The 16,994-nt window shown below is 36.4% G+C and overlaps 6 protein-coding genes across 8 annotated transcripts; all 6 read left to right on the top strand.

Annotated features, from left to right (window-relative positions):
* Positions 1-959: 959 nt before the first annotated feature.
* AT1G29550 (Eukaryotic initiation factor 4E protein) lies at positions 960-2,861 on the top strand. The gene is made up of 5 exons (NM_102695.3): positions 960-1,362; positions 1,765-1,930; positions 2,026-2,151; positions 2,433-2,498; positions 2,579-2,861. The coding sequence occupies exons 1-5, from the start codon at positions 1,049-1,051 to the stop codon at positions 2,627-2,629; spliced, it is 723 nt and encodes a 240-aa protein (NP_174248.1). The 5' UTR covers positions 960-1,048; the 3' UTR covers positions 2,630-2,861.
* A 44-nt stretch (positions 2,862-2,905) lies between these two features.
* AT1G29560 (Zinc finger C-x8-C-x5-C-x3-H type family protein) lies at positions 2,906-6,249 on the top strand. Of its 2 annotated transcripts, NM_102696.3 has the most exons (12): positions 2,906-3,250; positions 3,334-3,486; positions 3,705-3,896; positions 3,966-4,283; positions 4,357-4,392; positions 4,473-4,559; positions 4,641-4,712; positions 4,788-4,916; positions 5,072-5,155; positions 5,240-5,476; positions 5,569-5,820; positions 5,956-6,249. In NM_102696.3, the coding sequence occupies exons 1-12, from the start codon at positions 3,182-3,184 to the stop codon at positions 6,043-6,045; spliced, it is 1,719 nt and encodes a 572-aa protein (NP_174249.2). In that variant the 5' UTR covers positions 2,906-3,181; the 3' UTR covers positions 6,046-6,249. The 2 variants fall into 2 exon arrangements, with proteins under 2 accessions (NP_174249.2, NP_001117380.1); NM_001123908.1 differs by having other exon boundaries at positions 3,705-4,283; positions 4,384-4,392; positions 5,956-6,229.
* A 195-nt stretch (positions 6,250-6,444) lies between these two features.
* AT1G29570 (Zinc finger C-x8-C-x5-C-x3-H type family protein) lies at positions 6,445-8,389 on the top strand (the record flags this gene model as incomplete). Its single annotated transcript, NM_102697.1, has 10 exons — positions 6,445-6,525; positions 6,613-6,661; positions 6,813-6,940; positions 7,020-7,043; positions 7,258-7,296; positions 7,373-7,492; positions 7,563-7,640; positions 7,724-7,963; positions 8,091-8,195; positions 8,288-8,389. 10 exons carry the CDS (start codon positions 6,445-6,447, stop codon positions 8,387-8,389), a joined length of 966 nt encoding a protein of 321 aa, NP_174250.1.
* Positions 8,390-8,977: 588 nt separating this feature from the next.
* AT1G29580 (mediator of RNA polymerase II transcription subunit) lies at positions 8,978-9,681 on the top strand (the record flags this gene model as incomplete). The annotated part of the gene is made up of 4 exons (NM_102698.1): positions 8,978-9,067; positions 9,157-9,219; positions 9,475-9,533; positions 9,624-9,681. The coding sequence occupies 4 exons, from the start codon at positions 8,978-8,980 to the stop codon at positions 9,679-9,681; spliced, it is 270 nt and encodes an 89-aa protein (NP_174251.1).
* An 845-nt stretch (positions 9,682-10,526) lies between these two features.
* eIF4E3 (translation initiation factor) lies at positions 10,527-12,367 on the top strand. The gene is made up of 5 exons (NM_102699.2): positions 10,527-10,920; positions 11,251-11,416; positions 11,510-11,635; positions 11,965-12,030; positions 12,113-12,367. Exons 1-5 carry the CDS (start codon positions 10,607-10,609, stop codon positions 12,161-12,163), a joined length of 723 nt encoding a protein of 240 aa, NP_174252.2. The 5' UTR covers positions 10,527-10,606; the 3' UTR covers positions 12,164-12,367.
* Positions 12,368-14,319: 1,952 nt separating this feature from the next.
* On the top strand, positions 14,320-16,899 carry AT1G29600 (Zinc finger C-x8-C-x5-C-x3-H type family protein). Of its 2 annotated transcripts, NM_001332865.1 has the most exons (11): positions 14,320-14,426; positions 14,614-14,703; positions 14,785-14,952; positions 15,032-15,220; positions 15,308-15,346; positions 15,521-15,610; positions 15,751-15,828; positions 15,907-16,008; positions 16,081-16,391; positions 16,469-16,537; positions 16,638-16,899. In NM_001332865.1, exons 1-9 carry the CDS (start codon positions 14,412-14,414, stop codon positions 16,231-16,233), a joined length of 924 nt encoding a protein of 307 aa, NP_001319108.1. In that variant the 5' UTR covers positions 14,320-14,411; the 3' UTR covers positions 16,234-16,391; positions 16,469-16,537; positions 16,638-16,899. The 2 variants fall into 2 exon arrangements, with proteins under 2 accessions (NP_001319108.1, NP_001320176.1); NM_001332866.1 differs by lacking the exon at positions 14,320-14,426 and having other exon boundaries at positions 14,480-14,703.
* The last annotated feature ends 95 nt before the right edge of the window (positions 16,900-16,994 follow it).

Here is a 16,994-nt window from a genome sequence, read left to right on the forward strand (position 1 = left end):
CTGTATTAGCTCTAATGATTTAAAGTCTTCTTGTTTTTCATCAAAGTTTAAACCTCTTACGTACATCATATACTAAATTGTTGATATAAGCTCCTATCATTTAGGTTCTACATCAGATTTCGTATGATCCAACTATTTATACATATTGTTCCAATCATTAGAATGTTTTCTAAAACTTATATATGTAAACAATAACAACTTTTTCCAAATTAAATTGCCATTAGAAAAGAAAAAGCATAGTATTGAAACATAAATTAAGTTAAAATATCAAGTGCAAATAATATGAAAAGAGAAACATAAATGTTGAAAAGAAAAATAACTAATAATTATATTTTCCCTACTACTACATAGTAGCAAACTCATCCTTATTATTTAGGCTTCTTAAGAACACAGACACCACCCTTGCATGAACCTTTCTTTGAAGATGGCTTCGTGAAACAACTAAAAAGCTTGGAGAAGAAACCCATCTTTCTTGAAATCTGAAAAGAATATTGGAGCTAATGAACTTTTTCAGGATCTATGTGTGTGTTATGTATCTCTATTAGACTATTTGCATGGCTATATATAACAATAATGTCACAAATTATTTGGTAATGAATTTTCTTGTATTAAATGTGTTTGGAGATCCAACCGTCGAAATGACTGGAAATCATGAAAAATATAATTATACAATATTCAAAAAAGATATGAAAGAATATTAATATGATAATTTAGGAAGTTTAACATTTTTTCTAAATGTATAGTTTACATTTTATTTTATCGTATATTAGAAAACTTAGATTCATCATATTTTATACGATGACGTTAGGAGCAGAAAACAGTAGGTTGCTATTGATCTGACTTCTAGGTATAAGAATCAAAAAAGAAAACACCCGCGCATTCAAGTATGGGCCTTTAATGGGCTATAGTAATGAAACAATACTGGGCTTTACATTAGGAACGAACTATCTCTCATGTCCGTCTGTAAACTAGGAACGGACTGACTCGACGGAGCAAAGTGAACGGAAAAGTAACTGTCAAGCGAGCGAGTGAGAAAGAGAAATCAGAAATGGTGGTTACGGATTCTCCAGTTTCGGGGATAATGGCTGATCAGAACATCGATCCTAACACCACGACGAGCCCTAGTCCTAAAGAGAAGCATGTTTCTGCGATTAAGGCTATCTCCGGCGACGAGAAAGCTCCGTCGAAGGAGAAAAAGAACTACGCGTCGAAGAAATCAACTACCGTAATCCAGAAATCGCACTGTTTCCAGAATTCTTGGACATTTTGGTTCGATAATCCTTCCTCCAAATCGAATCAAGTCATATGGGGAAGCTCTTTGAGATCCTTGTATACATTCGGTACTATCGAAGAGTTCTGGAGGTGAGATTTATGTATCCTTTTTCTTGTTGTATGAAATAGTTTCTTCGGTTTCACTGAGAACAAATCTGGAGTGAATATGAAATAGTTTTGAGGCAGAACCAGTAGATTAGGGATTCGATAGCTGAGCTCCATGATTCGTTTGTGCCTTGATCTTAGATTTATAGCTATAGAAAGCGTTGTTTCTATCCATAAACCTGAATTTCTTCAAGTTTTGTATTGGAGAATACTTGAATTGTATCTGTACATAAACCTGTAATCTTTACTTAAGATTGTTTCCATCTCAGAAGCTAGTTTGGTTTTTGTGTGCCTTCTTTTTCTGCGTTTTAGATTATTTCTATCTTCAGGTGTCCTGTGTATGTTATGGATGTGTTTAAAGGGCTGCTTGTTGATTTCTTGATGCAGTCTCTACAATAACATTCATCCTCCAACCAAGTGGGTTTCGGGGGCGGATCTTTACTGCTTCAAAGATAAGATTGAACCAAAATGGGAAGATCCTATCTGTGCTAATGGAGGAAAATGGAGTATGATGTTCCCTAAAGCTACACTAGAATGCAATTGGCTTAACACGGTATTGTAACTTTTCAGGACTTCATTGTAGTTTTTCCCTTGGCTATTTTGCTTGTTTGATGCATCTTTGTGATGTTTCTTGTCTCCTTTTTTTAGTTACTTGCGTTGGTTGGTGAGCAATTTGACCAAGGAGATGAGATCTGTGGAGCAGTTTTGAACTTCAGAGCGAGAGGGGACAGGATCTCTCTATGGACAAAGAACGCTGCAAATGAGGAGGCTCAGGTAAAACATGGATGCCTTATATTAGATATTTATCTGGTAACCAAAAAGGCTTGTTCTTGAGGGAGACACAAGTATTTGGTGAATTTTCTGAAGTCTCCAGTTTTCTAAGTTCTTAACCAAAAAGTAATAGGGAGATTACAAGATAAAGACATCTAATCCTTGTTTCGTTCATACATTGGTTTCATCGTTTAACTTAACTAGGGCCAGGATCTAGGTTTGTTTAGGAGCCTTATTTTTTGGGGGACTGATACCTTATATTCTTATTGCGGTGTTTGCTGCAGCTAAGCATTGGGAAGCAGTGGAAGGAACTTCTTGGCTACAATGAGACAATCGGATTTATAGTTCATGTACTATTTCTGCAACATCTTTTTGTTCTCCTAAACTACATAGGTTTGTGCTATTGTGACTTATCCAATTTGTTTTTCAGGAGGATGCAAAGACTCTTGATCGTGATGCTAAACGTCGATATACTGTATGAGATTCAACAGTTTTACTTGTCAGCTTCGCCGGGGAAATCGAGAAGACGTAAAAGGGGAAGTCAACATGACCTTTAGTTGCCTCTGATCTATCTTTACTGTAAAAAAAGATGCACATTTAGTTCACATTTTCAACTATCAGAATTGTTGAAACGGATCTGTATCAAAAGTACATGATTTCGTAATTTTCTTAGTGGTATAAAGGAAAAGGAATTTCGAAATTACATTTCTTACGTTAATCATTTTCTCAGTTGTTGGTTTTAATTTGTCTTATAACCCATAACAGAGTAGCTGTTGAAGAAAATTAAATCCATTAAAAGCCAGGAAAATGTTTCCCGCCAATAAAAAAACTAAACTTGCAAATATATTTCTTCCGTGTGAAAACTGAAAACTGACGTGTCATAAAGTATGCATATAAAAACCATTCTTTGATTTGATTTTCAGAGAAGAAGAGCATTTAGAAAACAAAAGCGGAATAAGAAACAAGATTGAAGAAAGAAGTCGGAGAAGACAGTAGAAGAAACTGATACGAGGAGAACTTACTCTCAACTTTAATGGCAGACGCTGGAGATAATCAGAGAAGAAGCGATGAAAAAGAGTCGATATCAACTGAAGAAACGAAGGTAAACAAGAAACTGAACAAGAACTTGCTCTGTTCTTTGCAGTGGATTATTATGATGAAACCAGATCGATACGAATTTCTCAGGAGAATGAAGACTTGGGATCTGGAAGAAACGACACAGGTCATCATGTATACAACGAGGGACACGAAGAGGTACTAGAGTATCTGAAACAAGAGAGACTGAAAGATGCTGATATGCAGAGGAAAAGGCATGAAACAGAGTCGAAATCCATTGAGGTAAACGAGAAACTGCGCAAGAACTTACTTGTGATGTTCTTACTGTGACTTCTCATTTGAATCGGCGTTTCGTTTTCTTTAGATTAGTCCTTACTCCTTTCGTTTCTTGTGAATTCTGAGGAGAAGGAAAAGACGTAATGAAACAGAGTCGAGAAAAAATGGCTATGTTGCTTACTTAGATTTGTTGATTTAACGTTTTGTTCACTTTTGATTATCAGGGCACAACTCCTGATATTAGGCTGAGTGATTCAGGGAAAGGGTCTGATGAAATACAGAAAGCAGACTCAGTTTACAAACGCTCTAACGCTGACACGCGAGTGAGTCTGCCACAACAGAGACGACTGAAAGATGTGGTGGAGGCGCATAGGGTACGCCGTGAAACAGAGTCAAGATTATGGCACCAAGAGAGGGTAAAACAACTAACTTCTTACACAGTATCTTTTGTTTGATTTACGTGTTCCTTTGATTTTGATTCTCAGGATAGATCTCTGGTTTGGGGAGGAAGTGAACCCAGGATGAGATTTGATGAAAGTACTCAGGGTTGGAGAGATAGTGACTATGAATCCAAATGGAGGTTTCATGAGAGAACTCCGGATTGGGATTGGAGAGATAGTGAATCCAGAATGAGATCTCATGAAAGAACTCAGGATAGGAGAGGAAGTGAATCCCAAGGGGTATTTGATGAGAGAACAGAGAGGAGACAAGAACCAGTGCGATGGCCCGGTGAAGAGTGTTGGTGTCTGCGGTGTCGAAACGGAGGAAGTTGCCGTTACAATCATCCTACTCAACTTCCACAGGTGAGAAATGTTTGACTTAGTCTCTAAGTTGCAATTTTACTCTTGGCTTACTGCTTTCAAACATCTTTATTAGGAGCTTCCGGTGAGGAATCGTTTGCAGATTTGCAGGGTAAGTGAAGTTTTGTAACTTTATCTAAGAGCTATTGTCTGGTTTAGTCTTTACTTGATTTGAAAAGAGATTCGTTGCAGTATTTTCTGAGGGGATATTGTAAGTTCGGCTCAGTTTGTGGATTTCAACACATAAGGGACAGGGATGTTGCAGAACCTATGTATGAGGTAACTTCATCTCCAAGGTAAGAAGCCATCTCCATAATACTGTAGTTTGATCTAACGTTTTCGCATGATTTTGACTCTTAGAATTGGAGTTTTGATGTGAGAACTCAGAGGAGATATGAAATAGAGTACTCAGGATTCAGGCCAGAGAAGAGGGTAAGTAAACTAAAATGTCTCTTTTTGTTTGTTTAACTGCTTTCCGTTTAAACTCATATGAATATTCATTCTCAGGCAAAAACTAGTCTGGATTCCGTAGAGCCTGATTCAAGAAAAAGACTGGAAGGTCTAGAGAATAAACGAGAGCAAGAGAATCCGCAAGAACCTGAAAGGCAGAGGACTGAGGCTCAAGACAATCTGCAGGTACCAAAAGAAAACTGATTCTCTTCTTTACTAGTGGATGAAAAACTCGAAGATCTAAAGGAAGGGGTATGTATAAATCAAGAAAGAAGTTGAATTTTGTTGTTATTTAGTTATATGATCATGAGTCCTTGATTTTTCTTCAAACAATATCGTAGGAATTTCGAGAGCAAGAGAATCCGCAAAACCAGATACAGATAAATACTGAAAGACAGAGGACAATGGCTCATGACAATCTGCAGGTACCAAAAATAACTCACTTTCTAGTGATATTTCTTCCTTTACTGTTACTGGTTTCTTATATGGTTGTTCATTCTCATTCCAAGATCGTTTCGGATTCTCGAATGCATGATCCAAGACGCCATGATACAGAGTTGAGACTCGAACGAGAGAAGATGGTAAACAGAGAACTTGAAAAGCAGAGGATAGAACATCTAATCGATCCACTAGTGAGGCGATACATGCAAGCAAAGAGAGATAAAGAAGTTGAACAGAGAGAGAGAGCTAGCATTGAGAGCCAGAGGATAGTGGCTCAAGAGATTCTGCGGCAACAGAGATTACAGGTTAAAAAAACTAAAACAAGACATGATTCTGTTTCTTCACTTTGGATTGTATAACACATAGAGAAGATAACATTTATTGTTTCGGTTCACAGGGGATGCGAGAGAATCAGAACGTGGATTCTCGAATGCATGATCCAAGACGCCATGATACAGAGTTGAGACTCGAACGAGAGAAGATGGTAAACAGAGAACTTGAAAAGCAGAGGATAGAACCTCTAATCGGTCCACTAGTGAGGCGATACATGCAAGCAAAGAGAGATAAAGAAGTTGAACAGAGAGAGAGAGCTAGCATTGAGAGCCAGAGGATAGTGGCTCAAGAGAATCTGCGACAACAGAGATTGCAGGTTAAAAAAACTGAAACAAGACATGATTCTGTTTCTTTACTTTGGATGATACAACACATAGAGAAGATAACTTATACTATGTTTTCTTACTGTGACAGTGTGACTTGTCATTTGATTTATTGTTTCGGTTCACAGGGGATGCGAGAGAATCAGAACGTGGATGCTCATGATCAAGAGAAAACTCAGGAACTCGGTTTCAAAGGAAAAGAGGGAGATGGAGTTTAAGAGGAAACGGAGTTACGAGACCACCAAAGAGAACTCTCAAGATGATTTCTTTTACCGCAAGAAACTGATGTGTTTTTCCTTTGAACGCAAATAATAAGTTCATTTTGATAAACTGATCGTTTCGGAATCAATTGTGTTATTGATTGATTAAACGAATGATGAAACTTTTAATGCAAAATATTTGAACAAAATAACTGTTATTTAGAAGAAAGAAATATCAATAGCTATTGAAGATAAAAAGAAAAATACGCCCTAACAGTTTCCCGCCGAAAAAACTAAAGAAACAATACCATTCTTTGATTAAATAGAGAAACAAAAACAGCATTAGAGAGAATATTGTTAGCATTGACGAAAGAGAGTCGAAGAGACTGATACGAGGAGAACTCACTCTCAACTTCAATGGCAGACGCTGGAGATAATCAGCAAGAAGCTGAGAGAAGAAGCGATGAAACAGAGTCGAGATCCATTAAAGAACCGAAGGTAAACAAGAAACTGAACAAGAACTTGCCCTGTTCTTTAACTATGGATTGTTTCGAAAAAAACAGAGTCGATAAACGAATTTCTCAGGAGAAAGAAGACGAAGATGAGAATCCTCAGGATCAAATACAGAGCAAAGGTAGTTTCAAATCTTTGAGAGAACCATATGATCGATCTACGGTTTTCTACTTATGATCATCATTTGTGATCTCTTTAAGAATCGTATGGATTTCTGTTGATCCAAGTTTGGATATGTGTATAATCTTTGATGTTGTTGGTATGATGTTTAGAGAGGATGAGGCAGTCGAGTCCGTATCCAGTTCGTCCCGGTAAAAAAGACTGTCAGTTTTACCTCAAAAATGGTCTGTGTCGCTATAGAAGTAGTTGCCGTTTCAATCATCCTACTCAACGTCCACAAGTGAGAACTTCTCTATGTTTGGTTGAGTCTAAGTTTCCATTTTTTTCTCTTGGCTTACTGGTTTCAAACATCTTAACAGGAGCTTCCGGTGAGGATTTGTAAGGTATGTGTAGTTTTGTAACTTACGTGGTCATCTAGCAAAAACTTATTCTAGTTTATTTAAGAGCTAAACAAGAACCTGGAATGTAATTAGGAATCTCTTGTCTGGTTTATTCATTTGAAAGAGACTTGTTTTTTTTTAACTTCTTTTATAATGAACTTCGTTGCAGCATTTTCTGAGAGGATCATGTACGTTTGGCTCAGGTTGTGTATTTCAGCACATTATGGACAGAAATGTTGCAGAGCCTATGTATCAGGTAACTTCATCTCCAAGGTGAGAAGCCATCTCCATAATAGTTTGATTTAACGTTTTAGTATGATTATTATTCTTAGGATTGGAGAGAGAGTGAATCAGAACGGAGATTTGATGAGAGAACTCAGCGCACATTTGGTGATGAGAGAACTCAAAGAAGATATGGAATAGAGTACTCAGGAGCCAGGCCAGAGAAGAGGGTAAGTAAACTAAAATGTGACCTTTCTTTGTTTACCGTTACTAGTTGCTTATATTGTTGTTCATTCTCAGTCCAAGATTGTTCCGGATTTTCAAATGCGTGATCCAAGACACCATGATACAGAGTGGAGATTCGAGCGAGAGAGGATGGTAAACTGAATAGACCTGACTTTGTTCTCAGTTTGTGTTTTGCTTTTTCTTCAAGAGAATCGCAGCTTTGATTGAATCTGCAGGAACGAATTGAAAGGCAGAGGAGAGAGGCTGAAGAAAATCTGCAAGAACAGAGACAGAGAGATAGCATTGAGAGGCAGAGGAGAGAGGCTGAAGAAAATCTGCAAGAACAGAGACAGAGAGATAGCATTGAGAGGCAGAGGAGAGAGGCTCAAGAGAATCTGCAACAACAGAGACAGAGAGATAGCATTGAGAGGCAGAGGAGAGAGGCTCAAGAGAATCTGCAACAACAGAGATTACAGGTTTAAAAAACTGAGACAAGACCTAGTTATGTGACTTCTAGAAGAAGAGAGAACAGAGTACTACAGTCTGTTATTTTCTACTGTGACTTGTCATTTGATTTTATGGTTCGGATCTACTTATTCTCAGGACATGCCAGAGAATCACAACGTAGATGATCAACAGAATCTGCAGGAACAGAGACGGATAAGCATTGAGAAGGAGAGAACAGAAGCTCGTTTGAGACTAGAACAGGTTTTTAGTTGAATCATCAACATTTTCTTAAAGGTCAATTACATGACAAACAAAAGATTGTTATGTAAGTTAATTTATTTTGTTTTCTTCAGATCCGACCCACTGTTTCATTTCCAATAAACGAATTTATTCGAGCCGTAGTGTTGCTGAGAGAACTGATAGAGAATTGGGATGATAAAGCTTGGAAGAAATAGATATTTAGGTCAAGGTAAACACCTATCTGTTTCTCACCGTGGAAAGAGAAGACAACTTCTTACTATCTTGTGACTTGTCATTTGATTTCTTGTTTCGGTTTATGTTGTTTTTCGTTTTAAAAGGTTTATATTTTTCTTATTAACAGGAGGAAACAGAGTTATGTATGAGACCGCCAAAGAGAAATTTCAGATGATTCCTTTGACCGCAAGAAACTTATATATGTGTTTGGAAGATTTAGGTTAAGCTTTCGTTGTTTCAATGTTTTGCAAAATTATAACATGCTGGGTAAAAAGTAAATTACATTATTATGAAAGTTAGTTGAGTAGAAATGAATATTTCTGAACATATTGAAATTTACACATCAATATTCTTGTAGAGTTTAATTCAAGAAAAGACATATTACGTGGAAAAGTTATGAGGAAGATCTAGAGGAAGGGGTATATATGAAGAAATTGACTTTGTTCTTATTTTGTTATATGATCATGAGTCCTTGATTTTTCCTTCAAACAAATATCCTAGGAAATTCGAGAGCAAGAGAATCCGCAAGAACATATATTTCGATTTTACAGTTTAATCAAAAACAAGAGATGCAGAAGCCACAATCCCATACAACGCAGCAACAACAATCTGTGCAGACTCCGCTGCAACATCAGACGTTAGCTTCTCATCTCTATCCCGTAAGAATCAAGAAACAAAAAGTTGATGAATCAATTTCTTCTCCTTGGGGGTCTGATATATCGTCCTTGTTAATGTCTTGGATTCGCAGTTGGTGGAAAATTTAAAAGATGTGACTGAATCTAGAGCACGAGATCAGAACTCTGATGCCCTGGTTAGTTTCTCTATACAAAAATTTCCAAGTCTTTTTTAAGGTTGTTTGGCTTTCTAGGGTTTCATGAATGTTGAATTGCATTGCAGGTGACTGAACTGAGTAGCCATTTCGACAAGTGTTAACAGATTTTGAATTCGATTTCTAGATCCCTAGAATCTAAAACTATAAAGGTATAACATAACAATAAAGTTTGGACATTTGGATCAGAATAAAGTTTGTCTGTTTTTTTGCTTACGGGTTTTCCTGTTTTACAAGTATGTTGATGTACAGAAGCAAAATCTAGAAGAAAGTGAACAATTGCTTCAACAAAGAATGTAAGCAAGTTGTTACAACTTCTTTTTATTTGATTAGATTTATTGTGCTCTTTACTTATAAGAATCTTCTTAAATCTTTGTGTCATGCAGGGAATTGATTGAGGAATACAAGAAATCTGTCGAAGAGATTGTGAAAAAAGAGCCTTAGTTCCATATGGTTCTCAATTTTACTCATTCAGCAATGTAGGTGCTAAATACAAAGAATTGTAATCAATAGAAACCAATTTTGACACACAAAGGAGATCATTCATTTGTTTTATGTGCATCAACAACTAAAAAATAATAATCCAAATCTTTGTCTGTAAATCGAATTGCCAATATAAAAACAAAAAGGCATAAATCATATCTTGTGTTTCTGAATTTATTCTCAGATTAAGTTAAAATATCAAGTGCAAATAATATGAAAAGAGAAACATAAATATTGAAAAGAAAAGCTAATAAATAATATATCTTTGCCTACGAGCACTACATAGTAGCAAATTGATCATTATTATTTAGGCTTCTTAAGAACACAGACACCACCCTTGCATGAACCTTTCTTTGAAGATGGCTTCGTGAAACAGCTAAAAAGCTTTGAGAAGAAACCCATCTTTCTTGAACTGTGAAAACAATATTGGAGCTAAATCGCTAATGGACTTTTTAGGTGTTTTTGTATGGATGTACCTCTATTAGACTTGCATGCCCACACATATATATATAACAAAATGACTAACCTAGTTACCTAGATTATGTAAATCGTGTGAATATATCATTATAGGATGTAAATATATTAAATTAGGAAGTTTACCATTATTTCTAAATGTATAGTTTACATTTTTATTTATTTTGTAAGATTGATCATATTCAATACAATGACGTCAGCAGTCTAATTCCTAGTTAAAATAGAAAAAAAAACCACGCATTTGAGTATGGGCCTTTAATGGGCCACATTTATAGTAATGGAACAATACTGGGCTTTATATAAAGAACTAACTCTCTCTCATCTCCGTCTGTTATACTGGGAACGGACTCGACGGAGCATAGTGAACGGGAAAATAACTGTCAAGCGAGCGAGAGAGAAAGAGAAATCAGAAATGGTGGTTATGGATTCTCCAGTTTCGGGGAGAATGGCTGATCAGAACATCGATCCTAACACCACGACGAGCCCTAGTCCTATAGAGAAGCATGTTTCGGCGATTAAGGCTATCTCCGGCGACGAGAAAGCTCCGTCGAAGGAGAAAAAGAACTACGCGTCGAAGAAATCAACTACCGTAATCCAGAAATCGCACTGTTTCCAGAATTCTTGGACATTTTGGTTCGATAATCCTTCCTCCAAATCGAATCAAGTCATATGGGGAAGCTCTTTGAGATCTTTGTATACATTCGCTACCATCGAAGAGTTCTGGAGGTGAGATCTTTGTATCTTTCTTGTTGTCAAATTTCTTTGGTCTAAGCTGGAGTGGATTTGAAATAGTTCTGAGGCAGAACCTGTAGAATAGGGATTCAATAGCTGAGCTCCATGATTATAATGGTTGCGGATGCTTTTGTGCTCTGATCTTATAAATATAGAACCGTTGCTTCTTGGATTTCTTTGTATTGGAGAATGCTTAATCTCAGAAGCTAGTTTGGTTTTTGTGTGCCTTCTTTTTCTGCGTTTTAGGTCCCCTCTATCTTAAGGTGTCCTGTGTATCTTCTTTTTCTGAGTTTTAAAGCTCTGCTTGTGAACTACTTGATGCAGTCTTTACAATAACATTCATCCTCCAACCAAGTGGGTGTCAGGGTCGGATCTCTACTGCTTCAAAGATAAGATTGAACCAAAATGGGAAGATCCTATCTGTGCCAATGGAGGAAAATGGACTATGTTTTTCCCTAGAGCTACACTAGAATCTAATTGGCTTAACACGGTATTGTAACTTTTCAGGAGTTAATTGTAGTTCGCTTGGCCATGCTGCTGCTTGTTGGATGCACCTTGTGATGTTTTTGTGTCATTGTTTTAGTTACTTGCGTTGGTTGGTGAGCAATTTGACCAAGGAGATGAGATCTGTGGAGCAGTTTTGAACTTCAGAACGAGAGGGGACAGGATCTCTCTATGGACAAAGAAAGCTGCAAATGAGGAGGCTCAGGTAAAACATGGATGGTTTATAGTATATATTTATCTGGTAATTAAAAAGGCTTGTTCTTGACGAAACACACCATGTAGTTAGCGAATTTCCTGAGGTCTCTAGTTTTCTAAGTACTTAACCAAAAACTAGTAGGGAGACTACAAGATAAGAGCACCTATTTCTTGTTTCTTTCAAGAGACTTTTTTAGAATGTAAACGAAGATAGTTTTGCGTTGGTGATTTTGTAGCAATTGTGTTTCATCGTTTCAATTAACTAAGGGCCAGGATCTTGGTTTTGTTTAGGAGACTCTTTTTTTGGGAACTGATATCTTATTGTGGTGTTTGCTGCAGCTAAGCATTGGGAAGCAGTGGAAGGAACTTCTTGGCTACAATGACACAATCGGATTTATAGTTCATGTACTATTTCTGAAACATCTTTTTTTTCTCCTAAACTACATAGGTATGTGCTATTGTGTGACTTGTCCAAAATGTTTTTCAGGAGGATGCAAAGACTCTTGATCGTGATGCTAAACGTCGATATACTGTATGAGATTCAACAGTTTTACTTGTCAGCTTTGCCGGGGAAATCGAGAAGACGTAAAAGGGGAAGCCATATTAGAACATGACCTTTAGTTGCTCTATCTTTACTGTAAAAAGAAGATGCACATTTGGTTCTCATTTTCAACAATCAGAATTGGTGAAACGGGTTTGTATCAATATAGTGGTATAAAGGAAAAGGAATTTCGAAATTAAATTTCTTACGTTAATCATTTTCTCATATGAACAATTTGGAAAAGATATATATGAACAAAGTGAATTGTGGAGAAGACTTCATTAACACTGGTCGAAGACGGACTATTGTCGATCCGCAGTAAGTTGAGGAATTCCCCATCCAATAACATTTCTCTTCTTCTCAAATTATAATGAATTCTAGGAGTCTAGAAGGTCCGACCCGTTCACAATCTTTGGAAGGCCTAAGAACTAAAAATCACAATATATCACTTAAATGGTGTTTTTAGTGAAGTTTATATCACTTAAGTACATTTTTAGAGAATCAAGCCTACGAATATATGTTTGATTCTTGATGTAAACAATCAAGAACCTTTTTTTATCAAATCGGATTACCATTAGAAAAAGAAGAAGCATAGTAGCAAAACATAAATTAAGTTAAAATATCAAGTGCAAATAATATGAAAAGAGAAACATAAATGTTGAAGAGAAAACAATAATAATAATAATAACTTTTTCCCTACTACTACATAGTAGCAAACTCATCCTTGTTATTTAGGCTTCTTAAGAACACAGACACCACCCTTACATGAACCTTTCTTTGAAGATGGCTTCGTGAAACAACTAAAAAGCTTGGAGAAGAAACCCATCTTTCTTGAACTCTAAAAACAATATTGGAGCTTATGGACTTTTTAGGTATTTTTGTGTGGTATATGCGGATGTACCTCTATTAGACTTGCATACCCACATATATATATATAACAAAATGATGTCTTCAATGTATTGAGAGATCGAAATGACTAACCTAGATTATGTAAATGACTAACCTAGTCTATCTCACGGTGACGAGAAAGATCCGTCGAAGCAGAGAAAGAGCGATGAATGTGTGTCGAAGAAATCAACAACCGTAATCCAGAAACCACATTGCTTCAAGAATTCTTGAGGACACATCATATATCTTTGGTTTCCATGAAAAAACTAAGCTCTGAAGCAGAACCAGTAGAATAGGGGTTGCGTGAGAAAGAAAAGGAACTTTGAATCGTTATCACTTATCACAATTATAGAATTATTTCAGGTTTATTGAAACTCAGCTATTAGTTATATTTTTTGTTTTTAACCGTAACAGAATAGCTATTGAAAGAAAAAGAGAAAATCCAAACTATCACCTTTAAACATTTTTCCCGCCAAAAAATCACTCAAATAAATAAAGTGGTGTTATATTTGAAAGTCATTAAGTGCATGTACATGTATGATCTATCTACTAGGGGACACATCCTATAGTTCGCAAATAATCAAATACTGTTAGGGTAACTTAAATTTTATCCATAGTGCCAATTAGTATATTTATGTGGATGGAGGTCATAGCGAATAAATTAATTTCTCTTAAGTAAAACTTGAACCTTGGTTTTGGGAGCTTCCCTCATTTGAAGGTCAAGTCATAGCGAATAAATTAATTCCTTTCAAATAGGGTTCGAACTCTAGTTGCCGGAGTTTCCCTCATTTGGGGTCCAGTCAACAATGCATTACTGAGTTGTCATTAAGTGCATGTACATGAATGATGTATCTACTAGGGACACATTCTATAGTTTGCAAATAATCAAATATTATCAGGGTAATTTTAATATTCTCTATAGAGCCAATTAGTGTATATTTATGCGGGTGGAGGTCATAGCGTATAAATTTATTTATTTCAAGTAAGGTTCGAACCCTGGTTTTGGGAGCTTCCATCATTTGGAGGACTAAAGTCATAGCGAATAAATTAATTCTTCTCAAGTAAGGCTCGAACTCTGGTTGCGGGAGCTTCCCTCATTTGGAGGCTAGTCAACGACGCATTACTGAATTGCCTATACTTAAAAGTTACATAGTCAAATATTGTTATGAAAATTATTATTATTATTATTATTATTCGCGACCAATCAATGTTATGGAAACATGATTTTCAAATTGAATATGAAGAACCAAACTATTCTTTGATTTTATTTCTTGAGAATATAAGCAATTAAAAAACATCTGAGGAGACTAGAAAAACTCATAACAAAAGTTGTTGTGGAAGAACAAAGTCTAGATCCATGGAAGAAACAAAGGTAAAAAAGAAAATGAACAATAACTTAACGTGCTAATCCATATTTTTGCTAACCACTTACGATGTTATTACTGTGATTTCTCATTTGATTTTACGTTTCGGGTTTTATTTAGTTTGGTTGGTCCTTACAATCTCATAAAACAGAGCCAAGAAATATGGCTAACGTTTCGTTTACTTTTGATTCTCAGGAACAAAATAAGGAATTGAGGCCGAGTAGATTAGTGGGTAGATCTGATGAGAGAAATGGTAGGAGACAGGGAACAGAGCAAAAGAAGAAGGTAAAGAAACTGAACAAAAACTTACTCTGTTATCTACTCTGTATTTTGTGATGAAACAAGAGTCGACACGATTTTTTTCAGGAGAAAGAAGACTCGGGTTTTAGAGTAAGCGAAGAGGGTGAGATTCCTTTGCAACAAGGGTCAAATACTGACTCATACGCGCGGGATGATCTGACACAACAACAGAGAGTGAGTGATGTTGTGATGCAGAGGAGAAGCCATGAAACAGAGTCGAGATTATGGCAAAGGGTAAAGAAACTAAAGTCTTGCTCTTACACAATATGCTTTGTTTGATTTAACGTTTTCTTTTGAATATTTGATACATTAGGCTAGAACTCAGGATAGGAGAGGAAGTGAATCCAGAATGATGTTTGATGGGAGAACTCAGTGGAGTCACGCACCGGTGCTATCGAGTGCGTATCCAGTTCGCCCCGGTGAAGATAATTGTCTGTTTTATATGAAAAACCATCTGTGTGAATGGGGAAGCGAGTGTTGTTACAATCATCCTCCTCTACAAGTGAGAAAGAAAACATTATCTCAATTAATTTGGCTAAGTATAATTTGCAGTTTTCCTCATTTCTTATACCTTTGTTACTACAAACAGGAGATTCCGTGCAGGATTGGTAAGAAGCTGGATTGCAAGGTACATTTCTTGGATGTCTTGTTATTATCTCAAAACCTGATTAATTCGATTGGTTGTTGTGGTATGAGCGGATTATAAAGAGTAAAAAAAACCTAGATTTTCTTCTGCTTTAATGCATTCGAGTTGAGCGTCAAGTAACAAGAATTCCAAACTTCTATATGCATTTTGTTGCAGTTTTTTAAGGCAGGAGCTTGTAAGAGAGGCTCAAATTGTCCATTTAATCACCCAAAGGAAAGGGATGGTGATAGTTTACCTATGCCTCAGGTAATTTCACCGCGGATATTATATTAGTCTTAGCAACGTTTTATTGTCAAATGTGATAACTTAAACCGAGTTTATTCTCCAGGGTTAGAAGCCATGACTATATTAGTTTGATGTAACGTGTTTTAAGTTTTGGCTCTCAGGGTAGAACTCCGGATTTGAGAAGGAATGATTCAGGGAGGAGGTACAATACAGAGTCAAGATCATGGCCAGAGAATAAGGTAAGGAAACAGAACAAGAACTTATTCTCTTCGTTACTTTGGATTATGCTGAGACAAGGGTTTATACGAATTTCTCAGGAGAAAGAAGTGGGCCAGTTTCGTGATCACCAAGACTCTAAAGAAGACGCGCAAGAGGTTCTGCTACAACAGAGACCTAGAGATGTTGAGATGCGGAAGAGGGTAAAGAAACTAAGTTCTTACATAGTTTTCTTTGTTTGATTTTAACGTTTTCTTTTGAATTTTGATTCTCAGTCTAGAAGTCCGGATTTTAGAGCGAGTTCATCGAGAGGAAGAGTTGAAAATAAATGTCAAAGACGCCATGGAAAGGAGTTGGCCTTATTCAAGCGAGAGAGGCTAAAGAAAATGAATTATGACTTGATTTTGTTCTTTGTTTTATTTTACTGACTTCAGTCACTTAATGATCCTGAGTCCTTTTGACTTAACTCGTTGCTTTTTCTTCAAACAAAATATGGTAGGATCTTCAGAAACCGAGACAAAGGAACATCGAGAGGCAGAGGAGAGAAGCTCAAGAGAATCTGCAACTGCAACAGGAAAGGTTTCAGGTAAAGAAAATGAACTGAGACCTACTTATGTTTATTTGCTGATGATGCCAGAGAATCACAACGTAGATGTTCAACAGACTCTGCAGGAACAGAGAAAGAGAAACATTAAGAAGGCGAGAATCGAAGCTCGTTTGAAACTTGATCAGGTGTTTAGTTGAATCATCAACATTTTCTCAATTGATTTTTTTTATATATACTTGACAAAAGATTCTCATGTGAGTTAATTTTTTTTTGTTTCTTCTTCAGATCCGACCAACTGTTGTATTAGAAAATAGTCGAGCCACAAAAATGATGATAGAATGGGGATTTACTGATTTTCGCAAACTCCAAGGCTCCAACCTTGGAAACAAGAAATGGATATGTTGGGTCAGAAAACATTGTTGTTAAGTCAGATTTAAACTTTTTTATTTTTCTAATTTTTTTTTTATTTTAAACTATCTCACTTTCTGTCATAAGAGAATTGGTTAAAACTATTGATGCATAATTTAACATGTCAAGCTTGGTACAACTTCTAGATGGTAGCATTAGCATGTATGAATAAGTACAATGTTAAATGTGGCACGTTTTTGTTAATCATTGTTCTGAATTCTGATTGCTAAGTTG

The sequence above is a fragment of the Arabidopsis thaliana genome (assembly GCF_000001735.4).
Source record: "Arabidopsis thaliana chromosome 1 sequence".
Classification (NCBI taxonomy): Eukaryota; Viridiplantae; Streptophyta; class Magnoliopsida; order Brassicales; family Brassicaceae; genus Arabidopsis; species Arabidopsis thaliana.